Source organism: Amblyomma americanum, chromosome 2, assembly GCF_052857255.1.
Source record: "Amblyomma americanum isolate KBUSLIRL-KWMA chromosome 2, ASM5285725v1, whole genome shotgun sequence".
Lineage (NCBI taxonomy): Eukaryota > Metazoa > Arthropoda > Arachnida > Ixodida > Ixodidae > Amblyomma > Amblyomma americanum.
In genome coordinates, this window is record NC_135498.1 from 93827363 (window position 1) to 93852647 (window position 25285).

General features: G+C 46.9%; 2 protein-coding genes across 2 annotated transcripts in view; one reads left to right on the top strand and one right to left on the bottom strand.

The window, feature by feature from the left end:
• Positions 1-23849, top strand: part of LOC144121622 (uncharacterized) — a 36393-nt gene extending 12544 nt beyond the window's left edge. The window contains exons 8-18 of the mRNA XM_077654930.1: positions 2296-2473; positions 3550-3657; positions 4304-4367; positions 5549-5770; positions 8884-8987; positions 9124-9224; positions 12024-12343; positions 15078-15236; positions 16251-16389; positions 17368-17507; positions 18866-23849. Coding sequence (XP_077511056.1) covers positions 2296-2473; positions 3550-3657; positions 4304-4367; positions 5549-5770; positions 8884-8987; positions 9124-9224; positions 12024-12343; positions 15078-15236; positions 16251-16389; positions 17368-17507; positions 18866-19116 — 1786 coding nt within the window. The 3' untranslated portion in view covers positions 19117-23849. The remainder of the gene's footprint in view (positions 1-2295; positions 2474-3549; positions 3658-4303; positions 4368-5548; positions 5771-8883; positions 8988-9123; positions 9225-12023; positions 12344-15077; positions 15237-16250; positions 16390-17367; positions 17508-18865) is intronic.
• On the bottom strand, positions 23562-25129 carry LOC144121623 (elongator complex protein 6-like). The gene is made up of 2 exons (XM_077654931.1): positions 24324-25129; positions 23562-23998 (listed from the first exon to the last, which is right to left on the bottom strand). The coding sequence occupies exons 1-2, from the start codon at positions 25005-25007 to the stop codon at positions 23876-23878; spliced, it is 807 nt and encodes a 268-aa protein (XP_077511057.1). The 5' UTR covers positions 25008-25129; the 3' UTR covers positions 23562-23875.
• Between the last annotated feature and the right edge of the window lie 156 nt (positions 25130-25285).

Sequence of the window (25285 nt, forward strand, 5' to 3'; positions counted from 1 at the left end):
ACAAATAATAGCGGTTTAAATGCCTTGAAGGTATTTAAAATAAGAGATCTACTTCATTAAGCCCTTTATTTGGGTGAACAGGTGAGGTACATCTAGCAAGCGCAGTTTTTTCAACACTAGGGCCAAGGCTGTCTTCAACTTCCTTATCTGCATAACTTGTTTTGGATGACCTTTTGCCAGTGCTAGATAGAGGCAAGAGTGTGACCATCGAACCCTTTTGGAGAAGTCTTAACTGCACTGTCCGTCTCTAAACATGCAAAACATGACACTTTCCACAAGCACCTTCCTGCTGCAGAATTTCTGTGAAGGGTCCTTCACAGGCATCATCGTTGGTGGTGGTCAACACTTGGAGCTTTGCCCCGATGCAAGATGTGCAGGGAAATGCTGTCGCTTGGGAAGCACTAAACATAGGAAGTACACAACCCGTGACAACTCAGCGAGATGGAGCCTAATCACGGCCACGCAGTGATGTCATATCAGCCAGCAACGTGGGAATGGTGGCAGCGACACATTGAGGAAGACGAAATTTTGCTGCGGCCAGCCTAAACTGCAGGGTCTGGACAGCCACCGTGCTGCGGAGAAGCCAAGTCATGTGACAGTGATAAGTGGTGATAGCTATGGGGATGGGCACAACCGTACAGTTTGGACTATGGCTGCTCAGACATTGGCACCTGCGGATGGGGGACAATCGCAATGGATGGGAGAGTGCTCTCTGTTCAGGCACATCAGCAGTTGCAAATGTGTTCATCGCGTGCTGCACCGTATAAGCATTGTTGTGTTGCTGCGATATGTGGGTTAGGAGCACAGGTGAAGTTTCCTTGCAATGCATGGCATAGTTCATGGCTGGTTTATGAGATGCCCCTTCTGCCTCATATGCAACGACAAGTGTGTGCTAACCAAGACGTTCCCGATAAGCCACTATGCTGTAAGCGGGGACCAAATGCATGAGGGGAGCTGTGTCGGGGATTTTATGTGACAATATCCTAATTGGAACTACCACTTAAATGAGCAAGTCTTAAAGGGACTATGCAAAGAATTCAAAGTCGCTTGTAAATGTTTTCTACGTTTGGAAATGATGCTAATGAGCATTCACACCAAGCATAAGTCTTCGGAACTGAGCCGGCAATTTATTATAAATTAAAAAGAAAACGTGTTTTTTAAAATTCGCGGGCCGATTGGTGTGCTCGTAGTGACCGATTTTGGAACTAAAATCGTGGAACAAAGACGTCACTGTACCATGACGTCGCCAGGCCACCACACGCTCTCATTCGCTGGAGCCACGGCAGCCACGACGTCACGGGCACACTTCCGGTAGCTGTGAAAATCGTCTGCTCGTGCTGCCGCGCAACCCTCTCAAGCAAGCGCGGGCCAGGGCATTGCCTTCGTGCATATGGTTTCAATTTTCCTCTGCCGCCACCTTCTGTCGGGAGTTCCGGAGCCACTCGCACGGCTCTTCGTGGACACGCATAGGGCTCAATGCCCATCACGGCCGTAAGAGCGAGCAGTCGCACCTTGAGGTCTGGGTTTATTACTGCTAACTACAACGGACGACAAGCAAAGAAACCCGATGCGCGCCGCAATCCAGGAAGGCGAAGAGAGACCGGAGAGATGCCGCCACGCCGCCGACGCTGCTGTTGGGGGGCTAGGAGTGACAACCGGAAGTTGCAAAGCGAACGTCATCTGATGACGCCCAGCCCCAGACCTGCTTTCTTTATTTTTGTCTGGTGCCCCGTGTGTACGAGTTGAGGGGGGAGAGGAGGAGCGTAATTTTTAATCGTCTATATCTTCGTTGTTATTGATGCTAGCTTAAAAATCCTTGCGTTAGGGTGACGAGTGATGAAATGCCTATCTCTCGTCTGCTTTACATAATCTCAATTAATTTATTGCATAGTCCCTTTTAACAAGGTTTAGCATCACAGTTTTTTGAGTTGCGTAAAAACCATTGTGGATTTCTCTTGAGTGGGAGCTATGAGCTTAAAACTGTAGCAGGTCTGCAAACTAAATGTTTGTTGGTGTGTTCTAATTTTTTAGTAGACTGCTTGTTTCCGTGAGGCCTCTGTGTAACAATCTGCAATGTGGTCGGGCTGATTCGAGTAAAACTGCTTATGTGGTACACGCAGCCTGTTGCGAGCATTTCTGGAAATCTCAGCCAAAACACTAGTGTGCCTGCCAAGGTCCTCCTCTCCCGGGAAAGTTGTTACTGCAAAGTCTCACTTGAAATGAGAAGCCATGTCATCGTGGCATGGGGAACAAATCACTCGGTTGTTTATTTGTCCCTTGGCTTCCTCCGTGCAGGTATGAATACCGTGTGGAGATGAGCCACCAGGGGGGCGACCCGAGCAAGAACATTGTGCGCGAGTTTGCCTCCGACTTTGAGGTGGGCGAGTGCTGGGGCTACAACCGCTTCTTCCGCCTAGACCTCCTCGCCTCCGAGGGCTACCTCAGTGGGGACACCCTGCTGCTACGCTTTGAGGTGCCCACTCCCTCTATTGAGTTGCTCATGACTGGTTTCTGCATTTGCCGTAATGTTGCAGTGTTTATCTCGTACTTCACATTACTGTGCGGCTGCCACCATCGAGGGTGACGTCAGGGGCTGCTGTTCATTAACTCCCTAACGGATGCACTTTTTTAAATAGTACCGAAATGGTAAGGGTGTGAGAATAATTAGAATTTCAAATGCAAATTGTACGTGTTTGATATTCGATTCATATTCATAACAGAGAATTTCCAAATTTTTGAAAATTTTCTAATTCACTAGCAATCATATACTACACCTACTTTCATAAATTCGACCATGGCAAAACCATAACATCTGAGCAAATTATCCGGCGATCCAAAACAACACAAATGTGTCCTCTTCGTTTTCTTCTCCGGCGTTTATCACTTGGACCGATCTCATTTCTGCGGCTGCTAGGCTTGACCTCGTTCCGAAAGTCGGCTTTCCCACATATGACACCTGATGTGAACAAGATGCCTACCACACGCTTCAAACCATCACTATGAGAAAGTGTGCTGCTTTTTTTTTTTTTACCCTTCCATGATGTGTTACATACTTAATGCTCTCACCCTTGGCATTTATCGTCTCACCTTCATAACTCTCCAAGCATGAGCTCCGCCATCTCGTTTTGGTCAACTGTGATATGTTGGAAAGCCCACTGGCAGAACTTTGCATGAGTCTCCTAAAGGGGTGAGTTGAGGTGTCACAGCAGAGCAGTTGATTGTGTAAACGACATTTGCCTGTTCATCTCTTTTGAAATATTTGATATTTGAAGCTATTTTTTCTTCATATTCCTATTCGATTCGTATTAGAAAATTTTTTTAATCGCACACCCCTACAAAATTGTCATTTAGTACCCATTGAGGCATCTGTTGGCAAATCTAAAGAATAATTTGGATGGACCTTACTCGCCTCAAACCAGACAGAGAGTGCCAGAATGTGGCACTGTGGACAGCTCAGGATTCGGTCACACTTTGTGCAGCGAGAGCGCCAAGTCTGTGGGATGTGGCCTGCTCTGTGTTGAGAGTGTTTGCACATGTGTGTGCACGCAGGTGCGGCCACCTACGTTCTTCCACAAGTGCCGGGACCAGCAGTGGTACTTGGCACAACTGCAGGCACAGCAGGCACAGCTATTGCAGCAGGTGCAACAACTCAAGGAGGTAAGTCTCTCCAATCTGGGCTTGGTTGTGCCCACAGCTACAGCGGAATCTACGTTGTGCTGGCTCGTGGTGATTTGGTGTGTACCGGGTGATCTTTCGAGTGACAAATGGTGAACACCATGAATGCGCAGTTGCCACATGTTAGTTCAGATTCTCAGGTTGAGCACTGATTTCCAATTCAGCACAACCTTTAAAGCTATGCTTGGTTGTTTTTCTTTCACCGCGGACAAAATGCTGTCTGTGTCCGAAGCCTCCACCTACCCACCCACTTAACACTTCAGCAGGCCTCCACCCACCAGAAGCCCATGCAACAGCGGAACGAAAAAAATGATGGCAGAATCGAATTCTAAGACGCAGTGGGAAGGTGCTCATTGTAAAAACTAAAATTTAAAAAGCGAAGTGTAAAACGGAAACTGCTAGCACAGACTTGTTGCATCACATCATATGATCAGCCTTCAATTTTTTAATTTTAATTTTGTACTCTGTGTTGATCGCGTGCTGGTGGTATATGTTTTATGGTGTTTAACATCCCAAAGCGACTCGGGCTATGAGGGACGCCTGATCGCAGGCTGAAAACAAGGGAGACTGAACAGTTGTCTAGTGCTAATCTCCGTCCTTTTTCTGTGCCTTGTGATCGATCTTTCAGAGGCTGGCGGCTGAAATGGCCAAGAATGAAGCGACAGGTTCCTACGCCCAGGAGAATGCTGCTGGTGGGTGATCTGTTTACGTGTCACATCAGTGACATGGCCTTTCGCTTTTAGATCGAGTGAATGAAAATCTTATCATGAGAGTAAAGGCCACTTGCTAAAGTTCTATGCCAGTCAATTTTTGCGAGTCTGCACATTTTTCAGGATGTGTGTGGTAGCTTTCACACATCTTCAGTAGTTGATGCAGAGCAAAATGGTTTTTCTGAATTTGTAGAATTTCTTTTTGTTGTCAAAACCACATTTTATTTATTGCATGTGTGACAGGCCATTGCATTGACTGACGGTGGCTTCTTCTCACACGCATTGTAGCCTTGCTGTTGTTGCCAAAGACGTAGCCAATTTCGCCTCCACAGCTGTGGTAGCAGCGGCCTGAAGGGGCGAGTGGCAGGGCAGTTGGCACTGTGTTGCAAATCTGCCATGGTAGTGCATATGTACTGTGGTCAGCTGCCAGTGCCCGAGTATGGTGTGTCACGTAGGTCATTTATACCTAGGTTCACTAGCTTTGTCAGACCATCTTAGTCGTAATTTGGGCAAGAACACAGTGCATGTATTTCAGTTGCAGCCGCAGGAATTGAAAAAAAAAAGTGGCTCAAAGTCTGTGATCAGTTTTTAGTGCCATAATTGGAGCATGTAGGTAAAGGGTCCATTCGTCATCTTTAATGTTTCCTAGACGACCTGACATGACCTTTTCCTCTTCTAAAATGTGAGAAGCTGGCTCGAGAGGCAGAAATTTTTGCAAGGTATGAATCTGGAGCCTTTCTGGAGAACATGTTTTTCGATCTGAATGATACAACTGTCATCGATGGTGTACTGTCATTTGACTTCAGTGAAGATTAGTGTTGAGGAGTAAAATCGGAATTTCTTTCTGTAGTGGCCCAGTGGCCATGGCGACTGCATTGTGATGGAGGTGAAATGTGAAAACGTACATGGACCGAGACCTCAGTGTACGTTGAAAGAGCCCCCGGTCATCGTAGTTAGTGAGGAGCCCTTCACTGTGCAATGCCTCATAGCCAGGAGTGGTTCTTTGGCGTGGACAAATATATGATTTATGATTCATCTTCCTGCCCCATGAAAAAGGACATGTCTAACTTTACTACCATAACTGTTGGAGAGTTGTTGCACTGCTGTCTCCCATGCATTGCGCTCTTACCAACGTTTGACCGTCATCGCCCCTGCGAGAACAGAGCAACCCAGCAGTGCGGGCGATTGTGCTGGCCCCAGTCGGACAGCGGAGCCGGACTCCCCCCAGTCGGACCTGCTGCCTGCCAGCCCCCAGCGTCAGCAGAGCTCCCTCACAGCCAGCGCCAGCACCAGCGGCGGCAGCCTGGAGCAGCAGATTGCAGCCAATCTGGCTGCCTCAGTGGACACCCTCACAGCGGAACTGCTGCGTTCGGGCCCCCAGAAAGGTGGGTGGTTTACGTCTTTGGAGTTGCCTCCATTAGCCTCAGTTGCCACGCATAAGGGCAGCTATTTTTGCCTCAGTTCCTTTCATGCAGTTCGCTTCTACCCTTGTCAGCCAGCACTGTAGCTGGCCAATTATGACAGGGTGCCACTAGAGACAGTGGCAAATGGCAAAAAGCATTCTGCTCAAATAGGTTTAGAGTTGTGAAATGCCAGCAAAGGTGAGTTCACCATAATGTGAATCTACAGCTGTTAGTTTCATGAGCAACGTGTGAGCTCTAAAAAATGGTTTTGTGAGGAGAACTTCTTCGCAGTTTTATTCGTTAATTGACCCCATGAGCTCTTGGAACAGTTCCTTTATGTGGTGCCAATGTAGGTAGCATAGCTGGCAGCTATTTCTTGGCCTGTTAACAGCATGGAAAGTTTTCTGGATGATATATGTAGCATGTGATTGACAGAACAACACTTACTATAACTAAGGAAACCAGCACAAAGAAGGGCTGTTGTAGAGGTGACTAATGCAATGCTGCTCTTTTGTTCTTTGAAATAGTTTTGTGGTACTAACTAGTTGCTGTGGCCATGACCTTGTGGTATCCTCCACTGTTTGTACGAACTTAGTACAGTCAAACCCGCATATATCGAACTCGCAAAATAAACGGAATTAGTTCGATATATCGTGTAATTCGATATAGAACGTTTAAAGAAATTGACAATGTACAAAACGCACGTCATCAAGAAGTGTTCTTTACTTCCTAAAGACATGTACGGCGTGCATATTAGCGCGAGAAGTAGTAGCCGATCGTCTTCTGCTTTTTCGCTTTCAAAGAATTGTTTAGCATGCACTTTTCAATGTTGTCGAGTGACTGGGAACAGCCGAGTCCACAGCCTTCTATGGACACACAGTGGCGACGAACAACGCTCAGCGCATGAAGTGCTTCAGAACACGTGGACGGGTTGGAACTCGTTGGGTCCTCGCAGTTACCGTCGCCGGCGAGATCCCTAGCCAGATCGGCAACAATATCTTCGTCAGCGAGCTCTCCGGTAGTCGCAACATCGTCGTCAACGGAGACAAAGTCTGTAGCTGCAGTCCCATCACAAACGGCACCTGAGGACTCTGACAGCTGTGTTAACAAATCAAGTTCCTCGAGTGGTTCATCGATGTTGAGGGGTTCATCGCAACTTTCAGTTGAGCTGGTGCTAGCCTCGCCGGAAGCAGAGGAGCCCACAGTGATGGAAACAATTTCGAATTGTTTCTGTTTTGACGTCGTTCCACGATGCATTCAACATCGTTATTGCGCCCAGGAGGTCAATTTTCAACTCCCGGCCAGTGCGGAGATTTAGCAATAATCGTTGCACAAGGCGCTTTCTGTAACCTGCCTTCAGTGCGCGAATGACACTTTGATCCGAAGGCTGCAGCACCAACGTTGTGTTCGGTGGCAGGAAGCGAAGCTCTATGCTGCTGATGCTGACCTTACAATGGTGAGCAGAACAATTATCAATGAGTAAGCAGACCTTTCTGCCTTTGCTTACCAGGTCATCGTCGCAGGACTTCAGCCACTTGCCAAAAACTTCACTTGTCATCCAAGCTTTTCCGTTGGACACGTAGGTCACCGGAAGAGAGAGAGTGCATTCTTCAGGCACCGCGGCGATTTGCTCTTGCCAATCACAAGTGGTCGAAGCTTGCTCGATCCATCGACGTTGGTGGCGAGCAACACCGATATTCAGGCTTTGTTCCGAGCACTACGTTCCGAGGATGTGACTTGCAACTGAACTGTGTGCAGGCCATGGAGCAAGACTATATCCGTGGTGCAGGCGCACGTGCCACGTGGCTGTGACAGAGCGAGAGATGGGTCGAACCAGTTTTTCTAGGGGGTGGCTGTCTGAGGGAGGGAGAGCCGCGCCACACACACGCAGTTGGGCTAAACCACTTTGGGATGGGGGTGTCGGCAGCTGGTCCGGCTGCTGCGCGGGAAAGCCAACTTCTGAGGAAATATTGCGGTGTTGAAGTTCGATATATCGCGTGCGGCTGCTATTTTTGTTCAATTTAACCGTACTTTTTCCTTTATGTTCTCATTGTAACGTTACGGTGTTCAGAAATTGTTCGATATACAGGTTAATTCGATATAAACGAGTTCGAGATGGTCGGGTTCAAGTGTAGCATTGTAAAGTTGTTTTGTTTGCTGTGCTTGTTGCTTAGGGGGCAGCTTCGTCACTCATGATCTCATGCATCCATCATTCTGCATCTAAGTAGCACTTGCTCTCCTATGGGAGTGTTCGTGGTAAATCGAAAAGATTGTGAACAGGAGGCTAATTGGCTACGCAACTGTCGTGCCTGACTCTTGCATTGCACTTTGTGGGTGCGCACTTTGTATTGATTGTTGGTAGTTCTTGGCAATTATTGAGGGTATTTGTGCCTTCAACTCTTGCTTTTAGCGTCATGTGTGGCGTTCATCTTTGCTGGTACTTCTCTCATTCTGTATGCATATATTCAAGACAAAAAGGAAATGTATCTGTCTACTCATAAATAGCCATCGCATTACCCTTGTGAATGATGTTTGAAGAATCGAAACTCTGGTTTAGTCGTATTTTGAACACTCAATGCTTAACAGCGACATTATGCAAATGTTGAGGAGAGAATTTAGCAAAATATGCCTAGATCTAAGTAAGTGTGCCGCAAAACTCCGATCAGTATACACTAACTGATGAGCAATCTGCATTTACTCCTACTTTAAGAAGCTCCATAGACTAGTAGTTTTTACGGCGAGAGCTGTTACTGGGACTCCACTCTGAGTGGTCGTGTAACAAAAGCCCATTGTAGTAGTTGTAGCTGTCATAGAAATTTGCAAGTCAAGGGAAGCCATGTCAACAGAGAAGAGACAAAAGAATATGACAAGGAAGATAGCGTCATAGCCTGGTTTAACCAGTTTTTTTCTTTCTTGTTTATCTACTCATGGTCTGATTTAACCAGTTTTTTTCTTTATCTTCTCATAGATGAAGTTCAGGAGTTGCAAATGCACTGACAAGTGGCATCATGGTGCCTTCTACTGCATGACCATGAACTTGCTGCCGCCTTGCATAAAGAAGGCTTCTGTGTGGCTCTGTCCATTTATCCTCGTAGATGTGACCTGCCGGACCAAGTCAGCGTCTGCCAGACATCGTTGGGCATCACGCCCTCTGGGGGATTCCTGTGATGCTGACTCCTCTGGCACTGAGAGCAGTGAGGTGCGGCTTTTCCCTTCTGCCATGGGTGGCCCCTATGATTTCTTGTTCCTTTGCCTCTCTCTTGAGTCGAGCCCATATGTGCAAGGCTTATAGTACATGGAGAACTGTCGCTGACCAGCCGTTACGCTGTTTGCAGTGTGCCAGCGAAGGGGAGGTGGACAACAGAGTCACCAGGCTACAGGGAGGAGCTAGTGCTGGTCCCACCTTGGATGAAAACGACATTGATGAGGAGACCATGTGAGGGGCACTGCATTTTGTTTCTTAATGCGATAGCATTAGAGTCGTCGTCACACCAAGACCCTGCCGATGTCCAGTGTCATGAAATTCCCTGATTGGTTGAGGCTGTGGTGATGTTACAGGTGCCACATGACCACAAAGGACCAACCACAGAGCACCATCCACTGGAGGCAAATTCAGACCACCAAATGTGAAGTGGATTATGAAGGATCATGGAACAGTATTAGAGGTCCCGTTCTTGAGAAAAGTCGCTGTCCATTGGTCGAGAGAGTGGCGCTTTAGAAAGAAAAGCAGTTTCGCTTAAAAGAAAAAAGGTGGTCAAGCGGAAACGAGTGGCTGTTCTCTGGGTTGTGAGCCGGGCACGCTACCTCTAGGCCACTGAGGAGCGTTCATCATGATGCAGTTGCACTGTACTCTTAAGGGTAGGTTAAGCGTTGTTTAAGTTTTTGCTACAGCAGGAGAAATTTTGTTTATTTAAAATTCAGTGGAGCAAAATCTTGCAAGTATGAATTTGCACAGACCATGAAAAATGTTCTTATTCTAAGCTTGTGCGCTTTAAAAGAGGCCAAAGAACAAACACCAAAGTGGAGAAAATATTTTCCCACTGGCAAGCTAAACATGTTACAGCAGTGACTTGAAATGATGGCTGTATAGTTTTGTAGTGTGGGCATGGTGGTGCGCGAGAGACTGCACCATCTGCTTTGGCCAGTTTTGACCAGTTTTGGCCAGTTTCCCATGCTAGTGCTGGCACAATGGCTTGTCTTTTCATATCATCCACCACCACCACCCATGAGAGCATTTGCTTCATCTTCTGAACAAAACACGTTCTGCAAATCAGATTCTGACCAGGCCTTTTAGAGGTTTCTGCCATCACAAAGTTCAGACATTACATGATCATGTCATCAGGATTGTGCTGCAACATTGAGGAGGCCATGCACAAAAGATGGACAAACTAAATGAACGCATGTCCCATCTTTTTTCTGTTTCGCACTGTTTGTAAATGATCATTAGCGATCCCACGAAGAAGTTATGTTTTGCTTGGACGATTCCTTCAGCCTAAGCTGACGCAGGTGTGCACACCTTGGTGTAGCAAAGCTGTCCATCCGGTCATGCGCTTTTTGTGTGTGGTGGGAATATTTTTCTGGCACAGCTCTTAGGCGCCCATTTCTGGCTTCCACATCATCATCGTTGTCAGCGTAACCAGTTTTCCAAGCAGCAAAGCGAAATGCCACCTGGAAATGTGGCTGCCACGAGAAGGTCCTGGTGGGTGGCTAGGATTGCAACACGCCACCTGCCAATCGTGAAGAGCTGTGCTAAAATTTCGCATTACCAGCTATCGTATTCGTCTGTCAATTTATTTTCCCTCTCTGTCTATTGCTCAAGAACTCAGCTCACTTTATTGTGCCCGGCTTTTGCTGGTTTTTCTTGTGCATTGAAATTTACTTGGTTATCTGCAGCTAGTACAGAGTGCCTGGAGGCATTGTGAGACCACACGCTTGGGTGACAGCAAGCTTCCACTTGTTAGGTGGACAGGCCTTGCCATTTCTACACCAGAATGGCCTCACTGTGGCTGTTCCACAGTACAGCATGTTGGGCAAGTTGGTTTGTGACTCCCGTAACTGCAGTGCATTTGACAGACCAGAGAAGAAGACTCGCAACAGAGTGCCGAGTTTGCATGCAGTTTGCATGCAGTGCAAGAAATGAGCTAAGGTATTGAACTCTCCATCCTCCATTTGCATGCACCATATTAGTTTGAATATAGGTCGATAGTTTTTTTAAAAACGCGCTACATGAAGCTCTTGAGTCGGCTTAGATTCAAGGATTTGAGGTTGGCTTAGATTCCGCAAGACCAGCGAAATGCACGAGCTAACCCCAACACGCTGCATCAAGCGTGCATCGCTATGAGCTGTAGCTAGCTGGATCGCTACAGCCTGGGATGACATCCTGGAAAGCTTGGTTGCGCACTCGTTCCGAAAGCGCAGCATTTCCAATGCACTTGATGGTACAGAAGGTTGTGCACTGTGCATAGAGGAGAGTGATAAGGAGGTCACCAATGGCTAGGACGAGTGAGCCAGAGCAGGTTCGTACAAAATAAATGCACTTTGCGTGCTGCCCTTGCTGTTGTTCCCAATTGTTTTTTCAGCCAGCTTACATTTGAGGAATTTTTTGTAGCGTAAGCTACACTGGCCGAGGTTGAGCAGTTTCGCGTGGCTCCTGAAGAGCCGTGCTGCACATGAGCAAGGAGCAGTGACGTAACACAATGCACAGCTGGCGCGCCGGAGCCGCCGCCACCGCCGCGCGCCTCGCCGGTCTGCGCATTCTCTGCGAACCACACCACGTGACTAATCACTCGACTGGTCACGTGACCAACAGCGTGACAAACCACATGACAAACCACGTGCTTCACACCACGTGACCGACCACGTGGCCAACAACATGTTCAACCCCCACACACTCACTGAATAAAAAAAACCCTGTGTCGAGGTTGGGAATCGATCCAGGGCCTTTGGCGTTTGAGACGGAGACGCTACCGCTCTGCCACGACGGCTCAAGGTTTAACCGTGAATAAAGGCACATGTAGTGAATGCGCGCCTTTCATATATTAACTCTTCCAAACCAGATGTCGCCGCGCTTACGCTACGTATATCCTGGCCTAACAGAGATAGGCCATCATCAATTTTTTTTTTTATTTGGCCTTCACATTTCAGGTGCTGGCTTAGAATTGTGGCTGGTCTAGATTCGAGTAAATACAGTGCTTATTTTATTGCACGTCCCCTTCCCATCGTGGCTCCTCCTCAGGTCGGGCGACCGTGATGTGGAGCATCAGCGCAGCTCTCACCATGGTGGTGGCAATGGTGCCAGCGGCAGCAGCACTTGCTGCCACTGGTGGAACCTTGGTGCCACAGGTAGCGCCAGTGGCTCTGCGACTGGAGCCGCAGCTGCTGTGGGCGACCCCAGTCGGGAGGGCTGCTCGCTGGCAACCGCCTCTCGCGAGGAGGACGACGAGTCAGTGCTGCTGCGGCTCCTTGAGTTGCAGGACCGCCGGGGGGCAGCAGCAGCTGCGGGGGCCACCCTGCACCAGTGCCGATCAGGCTGGAGCCGCAAGGGAGCTGCCAAGAGTGGGTTTTGCTGAAACAATCCTTTCTTGTATTTTGTTACCAATGAGCCTAAGAGTAGCTTATAGTTCACGTACACAATTACATTCTCTCCCATCGTTCATTATGTTGAGTGCTGCTTCTCCACCACTACCACCAAAAGTGGGCCAGCATGTGCACTGCAGCAAGTTGTACTCATCAGAAAGTGTCAAGAAAATGCCCGAGGAGAACTGAGCTGCACCTGTGAGGTAGAGATGGTCATATCAGGCCAGAACTGTTATGACACAAAACTAAGCAGCTTGCTATATTTTGGAAATGGACTCAAGCAGCTTAATTAGCATGTGGTTCCAGCAACATATCACTTGTGGCAGAAAAGAAAGAGAGAGTGTTTGCACTACAACGAAAGCACTCTTACGTTACAGTTGTCCAACTGCTGCAATCTGTATGTGGGGCTTGATCGGGGCAAGCCATATGGAGTGCGTGTGATGAGGTGTTCTAAACAAGTGGGTGCCAACACTGTATCTGCTGCTGTCATGACAGACCGTGTGAGAAAAAACACTGCAGCTGTAATTTATATTGATGCTGACTATGCAGCGATAGTTGCTTAGAAATTCTTGGTTAAAACAAAACCAGGCCACGCGAGTGCTCGATGATTTCGAATGTTTGGTCTAATGGTGAAGTATTTGATCCGATCCGAATGTTTAGTATTCGAAATCTCGAAGGATATTCATTTCAAGCAAATATTGTTTCTGAAACACTTGCTTCGTGTAGTTTCGGTTCACTGTGCCTCCTATAGGTTGGCATCATGGTGCGCATGTAGCTTATGCTCTTCTCTGCGTGAAATTCGCTATCACACTCGATGGTGCGAGAATGCGAGGGAGCCAGCAAGAGGCACATGGAGATGGGTGCTCCTTTCAGACACTTTTACCACAATTTTTAGGTGTTATGCACCGCTTTAGGCCATTCCACCTCACTTGTGCACCCTCTTGACACACTATAATCATTCATATACTCACTACTCTTAGACCATATTGCCGCGAAGCTTGCTTTCTGTCTGATCTTCTTATCGCGGCAGGCACGCCGCATTATCAATTTTCTGGGACGCGAGACGCGACCAGAGTTATCTCGATCTTTCCTAGCCTCGCGCAAGTGTGCCTACTATGTTCTGGAACTTTCCTTGCCGCCTTTAAAATCGAGCACGGCTAAGAGCGGCGGGCATTCTGTTAGTCGACGACCGCCGAGCACGTTCGCTGCTATCGCCGCCGCTGAGTTTTCAGAGCCGTTCTTAGTGGGCGTAAGCCAGCCTATTAAGGTATTCTCTTACGAGCTGCTCTGTGCCTTCCTCAAGACCGGACCCCAGTCGGTGCTACGTGACACCGGCAGAGTTCCCGTCACCACCTCGTGACAATATAGACTTGGTGTTGATTTTAACATGTGAACATATTTTAGCCTGAGCAGACCAAAACCTTATGTTTGGTGCACTTTGGCCTTAGATGCCCTTGTGCCAAAAGAAACCCAGGATCGTTATTCTTTCAGACACCCGATGCGGGGTGGCGCTGGGCACTCAGGTGTGCGGGGTGTACACTTCTCAGGTGTCCATGGAGTCACCACTTAAAAGCAACAGCCACGTGATGGCACAATCGCAAAAAGACCAGCAATCGGAGGCTCACAAATAGGTCCCGCACTCCACAAATAGGGTGCTTCCGCGTGTAGGTCAATCCCCCCGATTTCTGATGGCCACTTTTGCAAAAGTTCAGTGACGGCTTCAGTGAATGTGACAAAGGTTCAATGCACTCTTCCTTTTTTCATGTAATAACATTGTGTGTAAGAAAAATGCATGATTTTGAAAATGCCTATTGTGCCGTTCAACACTTTTTTGTGTGCTGGAAATATTCAAAATATTTGCTTCAAAATTATTTGAAGAAAATTGGTATTCATGTGAATTCACTTTGAACTGAAAAACCACTGTTTGCACAATCCTAAACAAAATGTGCGATCTGTTGGTCAATACTGACATGATAAGTCATGTGTATGCTGTATGCCTTGGCACACACATTTGCTTTCTTTGTTTTTGGGTACTGGGCCACCTGGGAGATCTACCTTAAGTGGGGTGGGGTATAAGAGCTGTTCTGGTCAATTCCAAAATATTTTCCGGCCCGATTTTCAACCGATTGCTCGTCTCTTGCTCTCCCACCTGTTATTAGCAACCCCTTTGCATGGGCAAGGTTCCGAGTGCTTGCACAGAGGTCAGAAGAGGGTCGTTCAAAATGGTTGACTCAGTTGAGACCAGAGGCAAGAAGATTGCCTGCAGAAAGTGACCTACCAGGCTCTTTCTATTCAGCATCAAAGCTTTAATTGCAAAAGATTGTATACAAGTGTTCTATGCAAGTACGTAATATCTAGTGAAGCTTTAATTGTCTACGCAGCATGGAATGGTGTGTCATTCCCAATTTATTGGTGGCTACATAAGAGAGGAGGAGAGAGACAGGTAAACAGGAAGTGCTGCTCAGCTATCTCTATAGCCTGCGAATGATGGCCATTTGCTTTTCATTGTGAACTGGGAATGCTGTAATGTTACTGTGCATGCCTGGCTTCAGCAGTGTCCAACTGAAGCTCTTGCTCATTTGGTTTACCTTGCTCATCGGGATGCATGATGATTGCACGGTGTGTTCTTCAGCACTGTGCCTTGTTCAGGATGGTTTTTGCTGGCACAGCAGCCGTTGGGGTTGCAACGATTTTTGTGTTGATGGTCGTGCAGGCAAGCGCCGCTCTCGCGAGGGCTGCCGGCACCTGCTGCTGCTGTCATTGCTGTCAAAGAGTGGCCACAACAGGTCGGCCTCGGAGCCAGGGCCTTCTTCATCATGTGAGGCGAACCGGGCCTCGCCACTCGTCGAGGACAGTCCCCCGGAGAAGTCAGGTGGGTTCTTATTAGCGGACCGTCTTGTTGTATCTTTGCCAGCAGGCTCTCCATCAGGTACCGGCCACCTTACAGTGCTTCATGACAGCACTCAGTAAGCGCATGTGTCATGTGAGCATTAAGTCAGACTGTGATTTTACTTTTGAATGAATTCTAAACAGGGTATTAGTCTGAAAAATAAATTTTATTACTTATTATTTTATTAATTTTATTACTATTATTATTTATTTTATTACTTTCTCTTTTCAAAGCTGTGTTTTGGGGAAAAGTGGGTTTAATTAGAACTACCTGCATTGATATTCAAAATTATTCGAAAATGTACATACTTCGAAAATATTTTGTTCGCTTCATAACCAAAAGTTGGATATTCACGCACCTCTGCTAATTAGTGACAGCCCTTTGCTGGTACACTGTGACAGTTTAGTTTTTTTGGGTCATTTTATGATCCTGAGATTGTACACAGCTTTTGTACACAGCTTTGAGCCATAAATTAAGTAAAGGCAGTGATTTGGGAGAGTTGGTACTGATGTCTTTGTTGAATAATTGATGTTTATTTAGTTTAAACACCAAAAGCTCCTCAAGTGAAGAGGGCGTGATCGTCTGTATCAAATTTGGCCACAGGCATTCGTGAGACCGTTTTGTTTGAAAGTGGTCTGTGAGAGTTGCTCTGCTGCTTAAGGTTTACTGGTCAGTTGCTATGCTAGCCCAAGGCCATTGAAAAATAGCAAGCTCACGAATTTTGTTCCACGACTGGCATGTGCTCCACACTTTTGTAATAGTTCAGCAGCCTGAACAGTTTCTTATGTTTGATCAGAAAGTTTGATGTTAGAAAGAGTCTTTATTTGCAATGCGTCGCAGCCAGCACAAGTGGCCAGCAAACTGCTGAGATGCAGTTGGAGGCTTTTCAAGCTGTGTGTTGAACTGAGCAACCAAGCACGGCTGTGCACAGCAGTTCTTCCAGGGAACTGTGCTCGTGCACACATACACCGTACCATGATGCAATGCCCTTTGCAGTGGCCTCCAACTACTCCCCTGAGCTGGAGCCCATTTCCGAGCTGCTGAACAACAGCCAGGAACTGTTTGCTGTCCCGGACGAGTCCTTTGCTGAGCTACCTCGTGTCGCCTCGCCTCAGCAGCTGCTTGCCTGCGTTGGGTAGGTGGGTTCTGCTGGAGCGTGAATGGGAATGACATTGGACAATGTCACTGCCAACTAGTTGTCATCAAGCAAGAGTACAGTCATAAACTGATTTTGCGGACTTAATTGGATGGTTGAAAGTGTTCAAAGGATTGGGCATTCTGAAGTGCTAGAAGGAGCTGAAAAAATTGCTTTTCTTCAGCTTATGATTCACATACAGGTGGAGGAAGGGGTCAGTTAGCATAACGTACATCTGCTGCGTCACATCACTCTTAAGTCTCAGCACATTGTGTACACGATGAGGCAGCTACTGCTTTCATAAGCCAAGCTGTCAAATAAAGTAGAGTCGGAACTGCACTCTGGTTGAACCAAATTTAAATCCCCCTAGAGGTACGGATTAATGAGCTTCCTCTGTATAGATTATATGATGGCTTGACTTTTGGTAGTGGTGCTATGGTGGGCACAAATGAGGTCTAATAAATTAAGCGATTAGTTGTGACGCATCTGAAAATTTCAGTCACCTTTACACATTGCCTTCATGTGGTATGTGGCGCTGCCGTGAAGTCTGAATAATTAATCAGTCACATCTGAAACATTGGGGGTCCTCCTTACTGGCCAGTGATGGTACATTGATATGGGAATACTGCCGTTTGGCATGGTAGCATACTGTCACAAATGTTTCAGGTGGTTTGCAACCACTCTTGGGGTACCTGAAGGCTTAGCACCTTGTTTCCTAGTGATGAAAACTCTTACCATTTTGGCGTGAACATGCAGAACACAATGAAACTTTGTTGCAGTGAATTTTCGCATGTGGTTTGCTGATTTTTCCGAAACGTTATTTGGCTGTACTGATTAGATGATTGTCTTTTTGAAAGCGCCTGCTAAGTGTGCTACTCGTGCCGGTATGCTTGTTTCGAGCTTGTTTGCTTCACATTCGTCCACTCTCTTCGTGGCATGATGCAGCAGCTCTATGTTTCTCGTTCTCTCCGTATGCAGTGATGTCTTGCCGAGGCCTTCCCCGTCAAACCCAGAGTCAAAGCCACCCAAGGACAGGAGGGGGTCGCAGGGAGATGCAGTGACTGCTGCTGCTGCTGCTGCTTCCGGAGCCCCCCGGGTGTCCAGTCAGGGCATAGCTGGTGAGGGTGCTGCCCCTTGCCCATTATATTCTATGCACCTTGAGCTAGGCTTGTGCAAATACAGTTGACTCCCGTTACGACGAACTTGGTTGAGAGGAATTATAGGATGAGATGAACAATGTGAGGCCATTTGGTTGGCTTCTCACTGGACTAAATGTAAAAAAAAAAAATGCACTTAAGATGAACTGTCTCGAGTGTCCTTTGGTTAAGATGTACTTTTGTGGACAAACCCCGGCGACCCCGCGCAGCAGCACTCTCAGGGAATACGTGTAACGGTGCCAAGGAAAGAAAAAAAAAAATTCATGCTTCTGTGCAGGATAGCAGACGCCCACAAGATGGCTTCCGCAAACTGCTGGGAAGCTCTCGAGCATACTTTCATGGGGGGTTTTCTTGCTGGCACGGAAAAGGCAGGGTACCGACGTGCCTGTGCTGGCGCAGAAATCTGACATGGTCAGATCTCAGCATCACGAGCACGCCAAGTGCCGCATGTTGTCTCCCATTGACTAGAAATGCATGTATGCACAAAGTATGCACGCTTGTTGATCTGGGGATTCCTTTTACAAATCTACTCCACCTTGGTGGATTCCCCTAAACACTTGACCAACACTGCTTCTACTTCAAGTTATTGATCAATTCGCTCTTGCCCTACCATATGCTAGCCGTCCCAGTTAGCTCAGCTGGTAAAGCGACTTCTCCGATGAAGCGGTGGCCTGGGTTCGAACCCCGGACCAGGACGAATTTTTCTTTAACTGCAAAGATTCTGTGGAAGCTGTATGACTCTCCTTTGTAGCGTATGGCAGCGCTTGGTTGGATACCCAATGAGTGCCAACTCGCTTATTACTATTACAAATCTACTCCACCTTCTGGGATTTCCCTAAACATTTGACCATTGAATGGCCTTGAATGTGAAAAATATATTTTGAAAATGCCTATTGTGCCATTCAACCTTTTTTGTGTGCCAGAAGAATTCGAAATATTCGCTTCGAAGTTATTCGAAGAAATTCACTTCAACTTCGCTTCAGACTGAAAAAACAATATTAGCACATGCCTAAAATTTTATCTGTATTGAATTGATTAAGATTTTTTACCTGCTTGTTAGAATAAGGTTTGACTGTACATCACAGTATCTGTAGCAATATAATCATAGCTTCCTTCTGAAGTTGCAGCCACAGAGCATGAGCAGACAAACAAGCATATAGCATGATGTCATGATACAAACTCCAGTCTGGGCTTGCACCTGATGCCCTAAGAACGCGTGAGGACTGCCACTTGTAAACTCTGCACTTTGCTGTGGCAATGCCACAGCAGGTGGTTGAATGCTTTTGAGAATTAAAAGGCTATAAAAAAAATGCTTGCAGGGTGGCTTGCAACCCAGCAGGACGGACGTGCATCGCCGTCTTCCTTTGCCACGTCATCGTCGGGGCACATGCCCACCGCCGCTCGCTCGTTGCCGGCGTCACCGTCACTGCATGGAGCTGCCGCTGCAGCGGCAGCAACGGCGGCGGGGGTGGCGGCAGCAGCTGTGACCGGTGGCAAGACCCACGAGGGGAGCGCAGCCCGCTCGTCGACGGCCTCCAAGCCTCATCACGACGGCAGCACGCCCCAGTGAGATGCCGCTGCAGCCTAGCCTGCCATCAGTCACTCTTATGGCAAATGGGACCGGTCGATTCAGTGCCGGTCCTTCCTCCTCAGTGTCTGTATTCCTCGTGCGAGGACGCGCATGTGTCATGCCTACCTGGTGCAAGGCTGAACGTTGTGTTCGCGGATTCGAAGCCAGTTGTTTTGAATCTCCAAGCAAAAATTGATTGAACTGAATGCACAGACAAGCATTCTCATGAGTGGAAAAAAAAAGGCTGCTCATTACAGTTGATCAGTGGAATTCTTGTTACCCCTTAAATGTGTTCGTTACATGCAGATGAACACGTGTGTAGCGAGTCTGACAAAAGAATTCTTCCAGAGGATCAGTAATTTGATGTTTGCACCTGCTTACTGTTCACTTCCAAGTTTTACTGTCTCCACCTCCTTTTCCGGTCCAATGTGTTCTTAGATGCCATGCAATGTCAGATTCCAAGTCTAGCATGTTTCATTGTGTATGGTATAGCTGACAACACTGTTTTGCTAATGCTGGCTATGGGGCAAGGATTAGGTCACAGTACTCTGTGCGTTACATTTGAACTCGCATCAAGCTAAGATGCGACTAGTGAGCCACAATGGAATGTCACCACAATATGATTGAGTTGGAAATGAACATTGTTGATTAGCTTCTTAAAGGTCACTAATTTGTCTTCAGAGGGTTTCCCTAGAGTGGATACTCTACCTTACTCATTCACTGAACAACTTTTTTTCCCTTTGTTTCTACTTTTTTTTTCATCTCCAAAACATGGGAGGCAAGCTGAATGCAGTTTTCATTTCCGTTTGAGGCAGGAAGAGGCAGTATTTCGCTGTTCATATATTGTAGTGGGTTCGCTGTCTAGCTGTGCCTATCATACAGCAAGGTCAGTGGAGAGATATGGGAGAGGCCTTTGTTCGGCCGTGGCCGTAGTCGGACTGATGACGATGATGTGACATTGTTTGGGCTATGACCACGAGCAACAGTTTGAGCAGGAACAAGTGGTGGCATAGCCTTGTGCTGCTAATTTTGTGCATAGAGCAGTGGGCTGTGGAGAAACTGTGTAAACTTTCAGAGTTTCAACTGTGCATAATTTCAAAGCAGTGCTGAACCGAAAAGAACTATGGCTTGTCCGACCATAGAAAATCTGCCGGATCTTTATAGAGGCTACAACCACTTCTGTCGACAGTGCTCCAGCAGCAGCTAGACTTTCAACTCTTTAAAAGGTATTCTGAATTGATGAAATTTTATGTGCCAGAATTTTTCTTTTTCAAATGTGTGTTCTAGTGAGGCAGCTTGCTGCTCTGGAAGTTGTTCCAAGCACTGAGGCAGGTATGAATAAAATGCCAAAGCAGTTTAAACGCAGCTTACGTGCTGATGTTCTCCTCTGCACTCACATTTTTTTTGTTGTTTTCCATATTGAATGGTCACTTTTTTGTTTTCTGGAGAGTCTAAATGTTGTGTTCGTTTCGTCATATATACTCAGAATTTCACATTCCCCAGCGAAGATTACTGCGCAAATGTATGTTAGTTTTAAATCTTGGTGTGCGTGCATACTAGTGCAGGCTGTCAGCAGTACCCTTTTGTAGGTGCATAACACAATACGCCACTTGCACTGCCTGAGGGGTGTGCTGAATGTTGGCACTGTAGGAATGACTAGCTGTGACACATGGCCAGGTGGCAAACTTTGCCGACACAAATGTGGACACAACACACCAACTGGAGCAGCTGTCCCTATGTCGGCAAACCTCAACAAGGATTATATGTTGCAGTGTTCTTTGTGGCAGCATTATCGTCGGCAGCCTTTTGGACACTTGCTGCTGCTAAGAAAAAACCTCTTTGCTATTCTGCTATTCAAAGAGGGCAGGATAACCTGCGACTTGTGAGGCCTCAATAGAAGGTGATGCAAAACGCTGTGCCAATAGTCAGTCGTTAGTTCTTCGGCAGCCATACTGCTGCAAGTTGCCTGCCCTGGCAACTCTGTGCAGCCAGTCTGGCCAAAGTGGCAAGAAGTCACTCGCTGCCATTGCATGAGTTGTGACAGAAGCAGATTTATGAGAGACAAATAGGAGGCTGCGGAAAGGCAGTTTGAGGATGCCATTACAGCGTTGGATAGGAGATGTGTATTTTGCTGTGCAATTTTAGCAATTCTAAGTCTGCTCGTTAGTCGGTGAAGTCAGTTGGTTAGTGAAACGTGTAACGACGTGTTGTGGTTGGACGAGCAACTGCGGCACCTTGTGTAAGTGCTGGGAAACTGTCGGGTTGCTGAGTCAAAACCATAAAAGTGACTTGAGTCATTTAGTGGCAGCCTTTGCTCCTGAGTGCAGGGGCAGCTCGTGTCATGGCTGGCTAGATTAGTGCATTCCAAGGAGCACTTGTTTGGAGCTTGAGATGACATTCTTGCTTGAGAGTTTGAAATGCCTGCAATTGCTTTAGTGTAGATAAGTCACTGACAAATGTACAGTTCCTCGCCAAGAGTTTGGGATTGTTGATGGTGATCAATTGCTAGTTTGGCAGACTGACTCCGGCGGAAGTGCCCATGTGTGTGGGGTAATGCGAAAACGGTTGTGATATGCAGCTTCACAAAAGCTGTTGTGTGTGCATGTAGACATTGTGTCCAGAAAAGTTTTATTGAAATGTTTAGCTAAGCTAAGCCACGTGACATGTAAACAGAATGCACCAAGAGTTGCTGATTAGTGAATCGCTGACACAGCTTTTTTGACCAGTGCTGCCAATTAAGATGCCACCTTTTATTTATTATTTTTCTTGCATAAGAGTAGAATATACTGTGTTTTGTGTTCACTGCGTGGAAACTTGCCACCGATTTTACTGCCCATTCGCAGCACTGCCGTGCAGCCTTGGTTGCAGGAAAAGGCATCCAGTTGTCGAGCCTACTGATCTACAGCTGTGTTGAAACGAGGAAAATGTGCAATATCTGCAGTAGGGCAGAGCCTTCCTAAAAGCAGTTGCTACTATAGTTGCTTGCACAGACCTCGGCAGATTGTGCCAAGGAAGTTGCGTTCTCTGCCGATTAGACTGCAACTTAGCGGGCAACTTGTGTGTTCCAGTTGCCATGCTTGTGTGTAGAGAAGTTGATGAATTCGCTAGTGGTATGCAGTTTTAGTTTGACACAGTGTGCTCTGGAGCATTTCTGTAGGCTGTTTAGCATGTTGAGAGTAAAGTGGCATGAACTTTTTCATTCCGGGGCTTATTTTGAAGCATTACTGTTTGGAACTTGGTACTTGAAGTTTAGTACCAGCTTATTAGCAGGATGCTATCGCTACAGGCTGCCACAGAGCCATCTTGACTGAGCGATTTTAGCTGCACAGAAGCCATTTTTGAGCTGCATGTTTGGCAACTAAGCTTGTAGGAATGCCTATATGACTGCCTAAATCATGGCTCTTCAAGGGGCCATTTGCCATAGACTGCACTGGGTGGAAGGTGCCGATGCTTTTGATCTTCTCTCGGGAGCGCTTTCTCGTTGTTGACATTTGGTGCAAGGGTTCTACCAGAGTTTCGGCTGGATGCTGTTTACAGAGAGAAGGTCACTGCGATGTCATAGTAATGCTTAGTGTTGACCCAATCATTCTTCGCTCTGGCTGGTACCTCGTGTCTCGGAACTCCAAGCCCACATAACCTTTGGGGCCTTTCTTGCAAATCATCTCTAGCACCTGTGGCTGTCCCGGTCGCATGTTTGTGCGGTTTCTACCGTTGCACATGTTTAGAAGTGACTGTTCACTCTGGTTGCTTGCACTTGTTTGGAGTCTCACATTAAACGCGCTTTTGCCTTTGACAACATTTGGCACTTTCTAACGAATTGAGCGAATTTTGACTGACATCGTGATGCAAAATTGCACTGGTAAAAGGCTTCATTTGACACTTTTTCCTCTTTATGTGCTTCAATATGATGATTGCCTCATTAGGCAGGTGTGGAAAGAGGTAAACGGGGGTTCACTGATCTGTGTGCAATTTCTTTGTAGTACAAAACCTAAATGCATTCCTTCTTAGGATGAAGAAGCCCTCACCTAGGGATTTTGGCGACAGCTTGTTAGAACAAAAATTAGAACATTTGACAACAGTGTCACCGTGAATCTTATGTTGTGACTGCACGCACAACTGTTAAGGCTGAAGGCAACGCTACAGCATGTAGGACTAGTAATTCGTGGGATCTCTTATATCACAGCTGTTCAATTAGTCCCTCCTGAGTTTATTTACAGTAATGCCCCCACCCCCAACTCTTGTACACTCTTAACAGAAAGGATTAAGCTGTCCTCTACTGCACACCATTTTATAAAGGGTTGTGTGCTAGCAGCACAGCTTACTCCCGTTTACTACCGTGCAGGCATAGTGTAGACAAAGTGAGGCCCACACCTTTTCGGTGTGCAATGCCACTTCTGCCATTCCAGGACCAAAAAGTGGTCATGTAAAAGTGTCCCGTTTCTTTCTGTCATAGCTTTTCCTTAGTGGTGACAGTTATGTGAGCAGTTAGTGATTTGTCCCGTTTCTTGTAAGCGTTTAAAAACGCTAGTTGTTGTTGTTAGAGTCCTAGTATATGATGTCGTACCTACATCCACCAGGCAACATTCCACTTTGTGCTTTGTGGCGCGTGATGTGTTGTTTCTGTGTCCGTTTTCCTTCACTGTTTCTGCAGTGCAGAGTCGTTTTTAGTTCAACATGTTTTGTATTTATTTTGTAGTAGCAAGTGTCAATAAATATTGTTGGCCCCACCTGCATGGTATGTGAAGCTTTCATGGTATCTTTACATGTGCAACGGCAACTTGTGCAGCCCAACGGGGAAGAGCTTGACGCCTCTGTCTTCTAGACGGAAGTGCATGTGCTTTCTTGTCGGCAGCTGTCTCTCTCTTGTTCTTGTGACTGAAATCTGCAGAAAGAAAAATGTCTGCGATATGTAAAGCCATAAAGTAAATAACAAGCACCTTCACTGAACTGCGATTCACTGAGTGACACAAGAACCATTTCCATCAAAGCTGCGAGAACTGCGATATGTAAGAAACATTTAAATACACCAACTTAAAAAATGTAACTGCATCTATTGATGCTCGAACAGCTATGGCAGGATGGATTCAGGATGTAAAAAATTCCCTGCCCTGACTTTGAATACGTGAGAAACTTCAGTTACGCGGAGATGTGGGGCTTAAGAACTTTCCATGCGAGTCGGGCACAGTTGGAGAAAAACTCGAGCGCACCTGGCCGGTGATGTCCTTGCTGTGGCCAGTAGAAAAGCCCCGGACGTCGATGGTGGCGTCGGCCAAGTGAGACAAGTAGGTGCACATCTGGTGACAATCTGCATGCTCCTCTGGGCCGCAGAACTTCGAGCCCACGACAACCGTAGCGCAATCGCGGACGACCGGGTCGACTCTCAGCGCGTGAATGAGGCCCAGGATTTCGCGGTTGGTCAAACCGAAGTTGAGCAAGCTCGAGACGTCGTCGACCAGCAGGAGGACCTCGCCTTTCGCAGACTCGTCGTTGACGAAGCGATGCAGTTCGTCCAGAATATGGGCTCGGAGGGTGAGGAGCCTGTCACTGTTCTCCTGCACCGCTGCGGTCAGGAAGGAGAAAGGGTGCGAACTGTCGGAAAACGACACTTTCACAAGGTCCTTCAGGAGTTTCAGGCAGTTGAAACTGTAGAAGGCGTGCTTCGAGGCGTAAGTTTTCAGGTTGATGCCCACCTTTTGGCACACGCTAGAGAAGAATGCGTCATCGTTGATGAAATTGACCTGGAACACTCTGCGACCAGTTTTGAGATACAGCATCAGCATGTGATTGAGCACGAACGCGTGCTCCACGATGTCATCGCTGGAGATCACTACAAAACGCCTGGGCAGCGCCTTATTGTCGAAGTCCAGAAAGGTATTCAATTCTAAGAACATTGCCGGGGTTTCACGTGAGCGCTGCAGCTACTGTGCCAACAGCTTCTACACATACAAGTTGCTAAGCAAACGCGCACATGCGAACGTGCGCTCGGTTGTTTGCACTGCGCACAAGACACTTCTGCTCGCAGCCACAGTGTGGTATTACAAAGCAAAGTAAATTAAGCTAATAACTTTTTTAAAATTACAAAACTCAACATTTCAGTAAAAATGTAAGCGGTTTGTTTTTATTTTTATTCTAGTCTTGTTAGCATTGCATAATAGTGCATTTTTGAATA

Coding starts and splice junctions, on each gene's coding strand:
- LOC144121623 (XM_077654931.1), bottom strand. CDS start 25,007: ATGTTCTTAGAATTGAATACCTTTCTGGACTTCGACAATAAGGCGCTG. Junction 23,999..24,323: donor GCAAGGACATCACCGGCCAG/GTGCGCTCGAGT, acceptor TTCTTTCTGCAG/ATTTCAGTCACAAGAACAAG.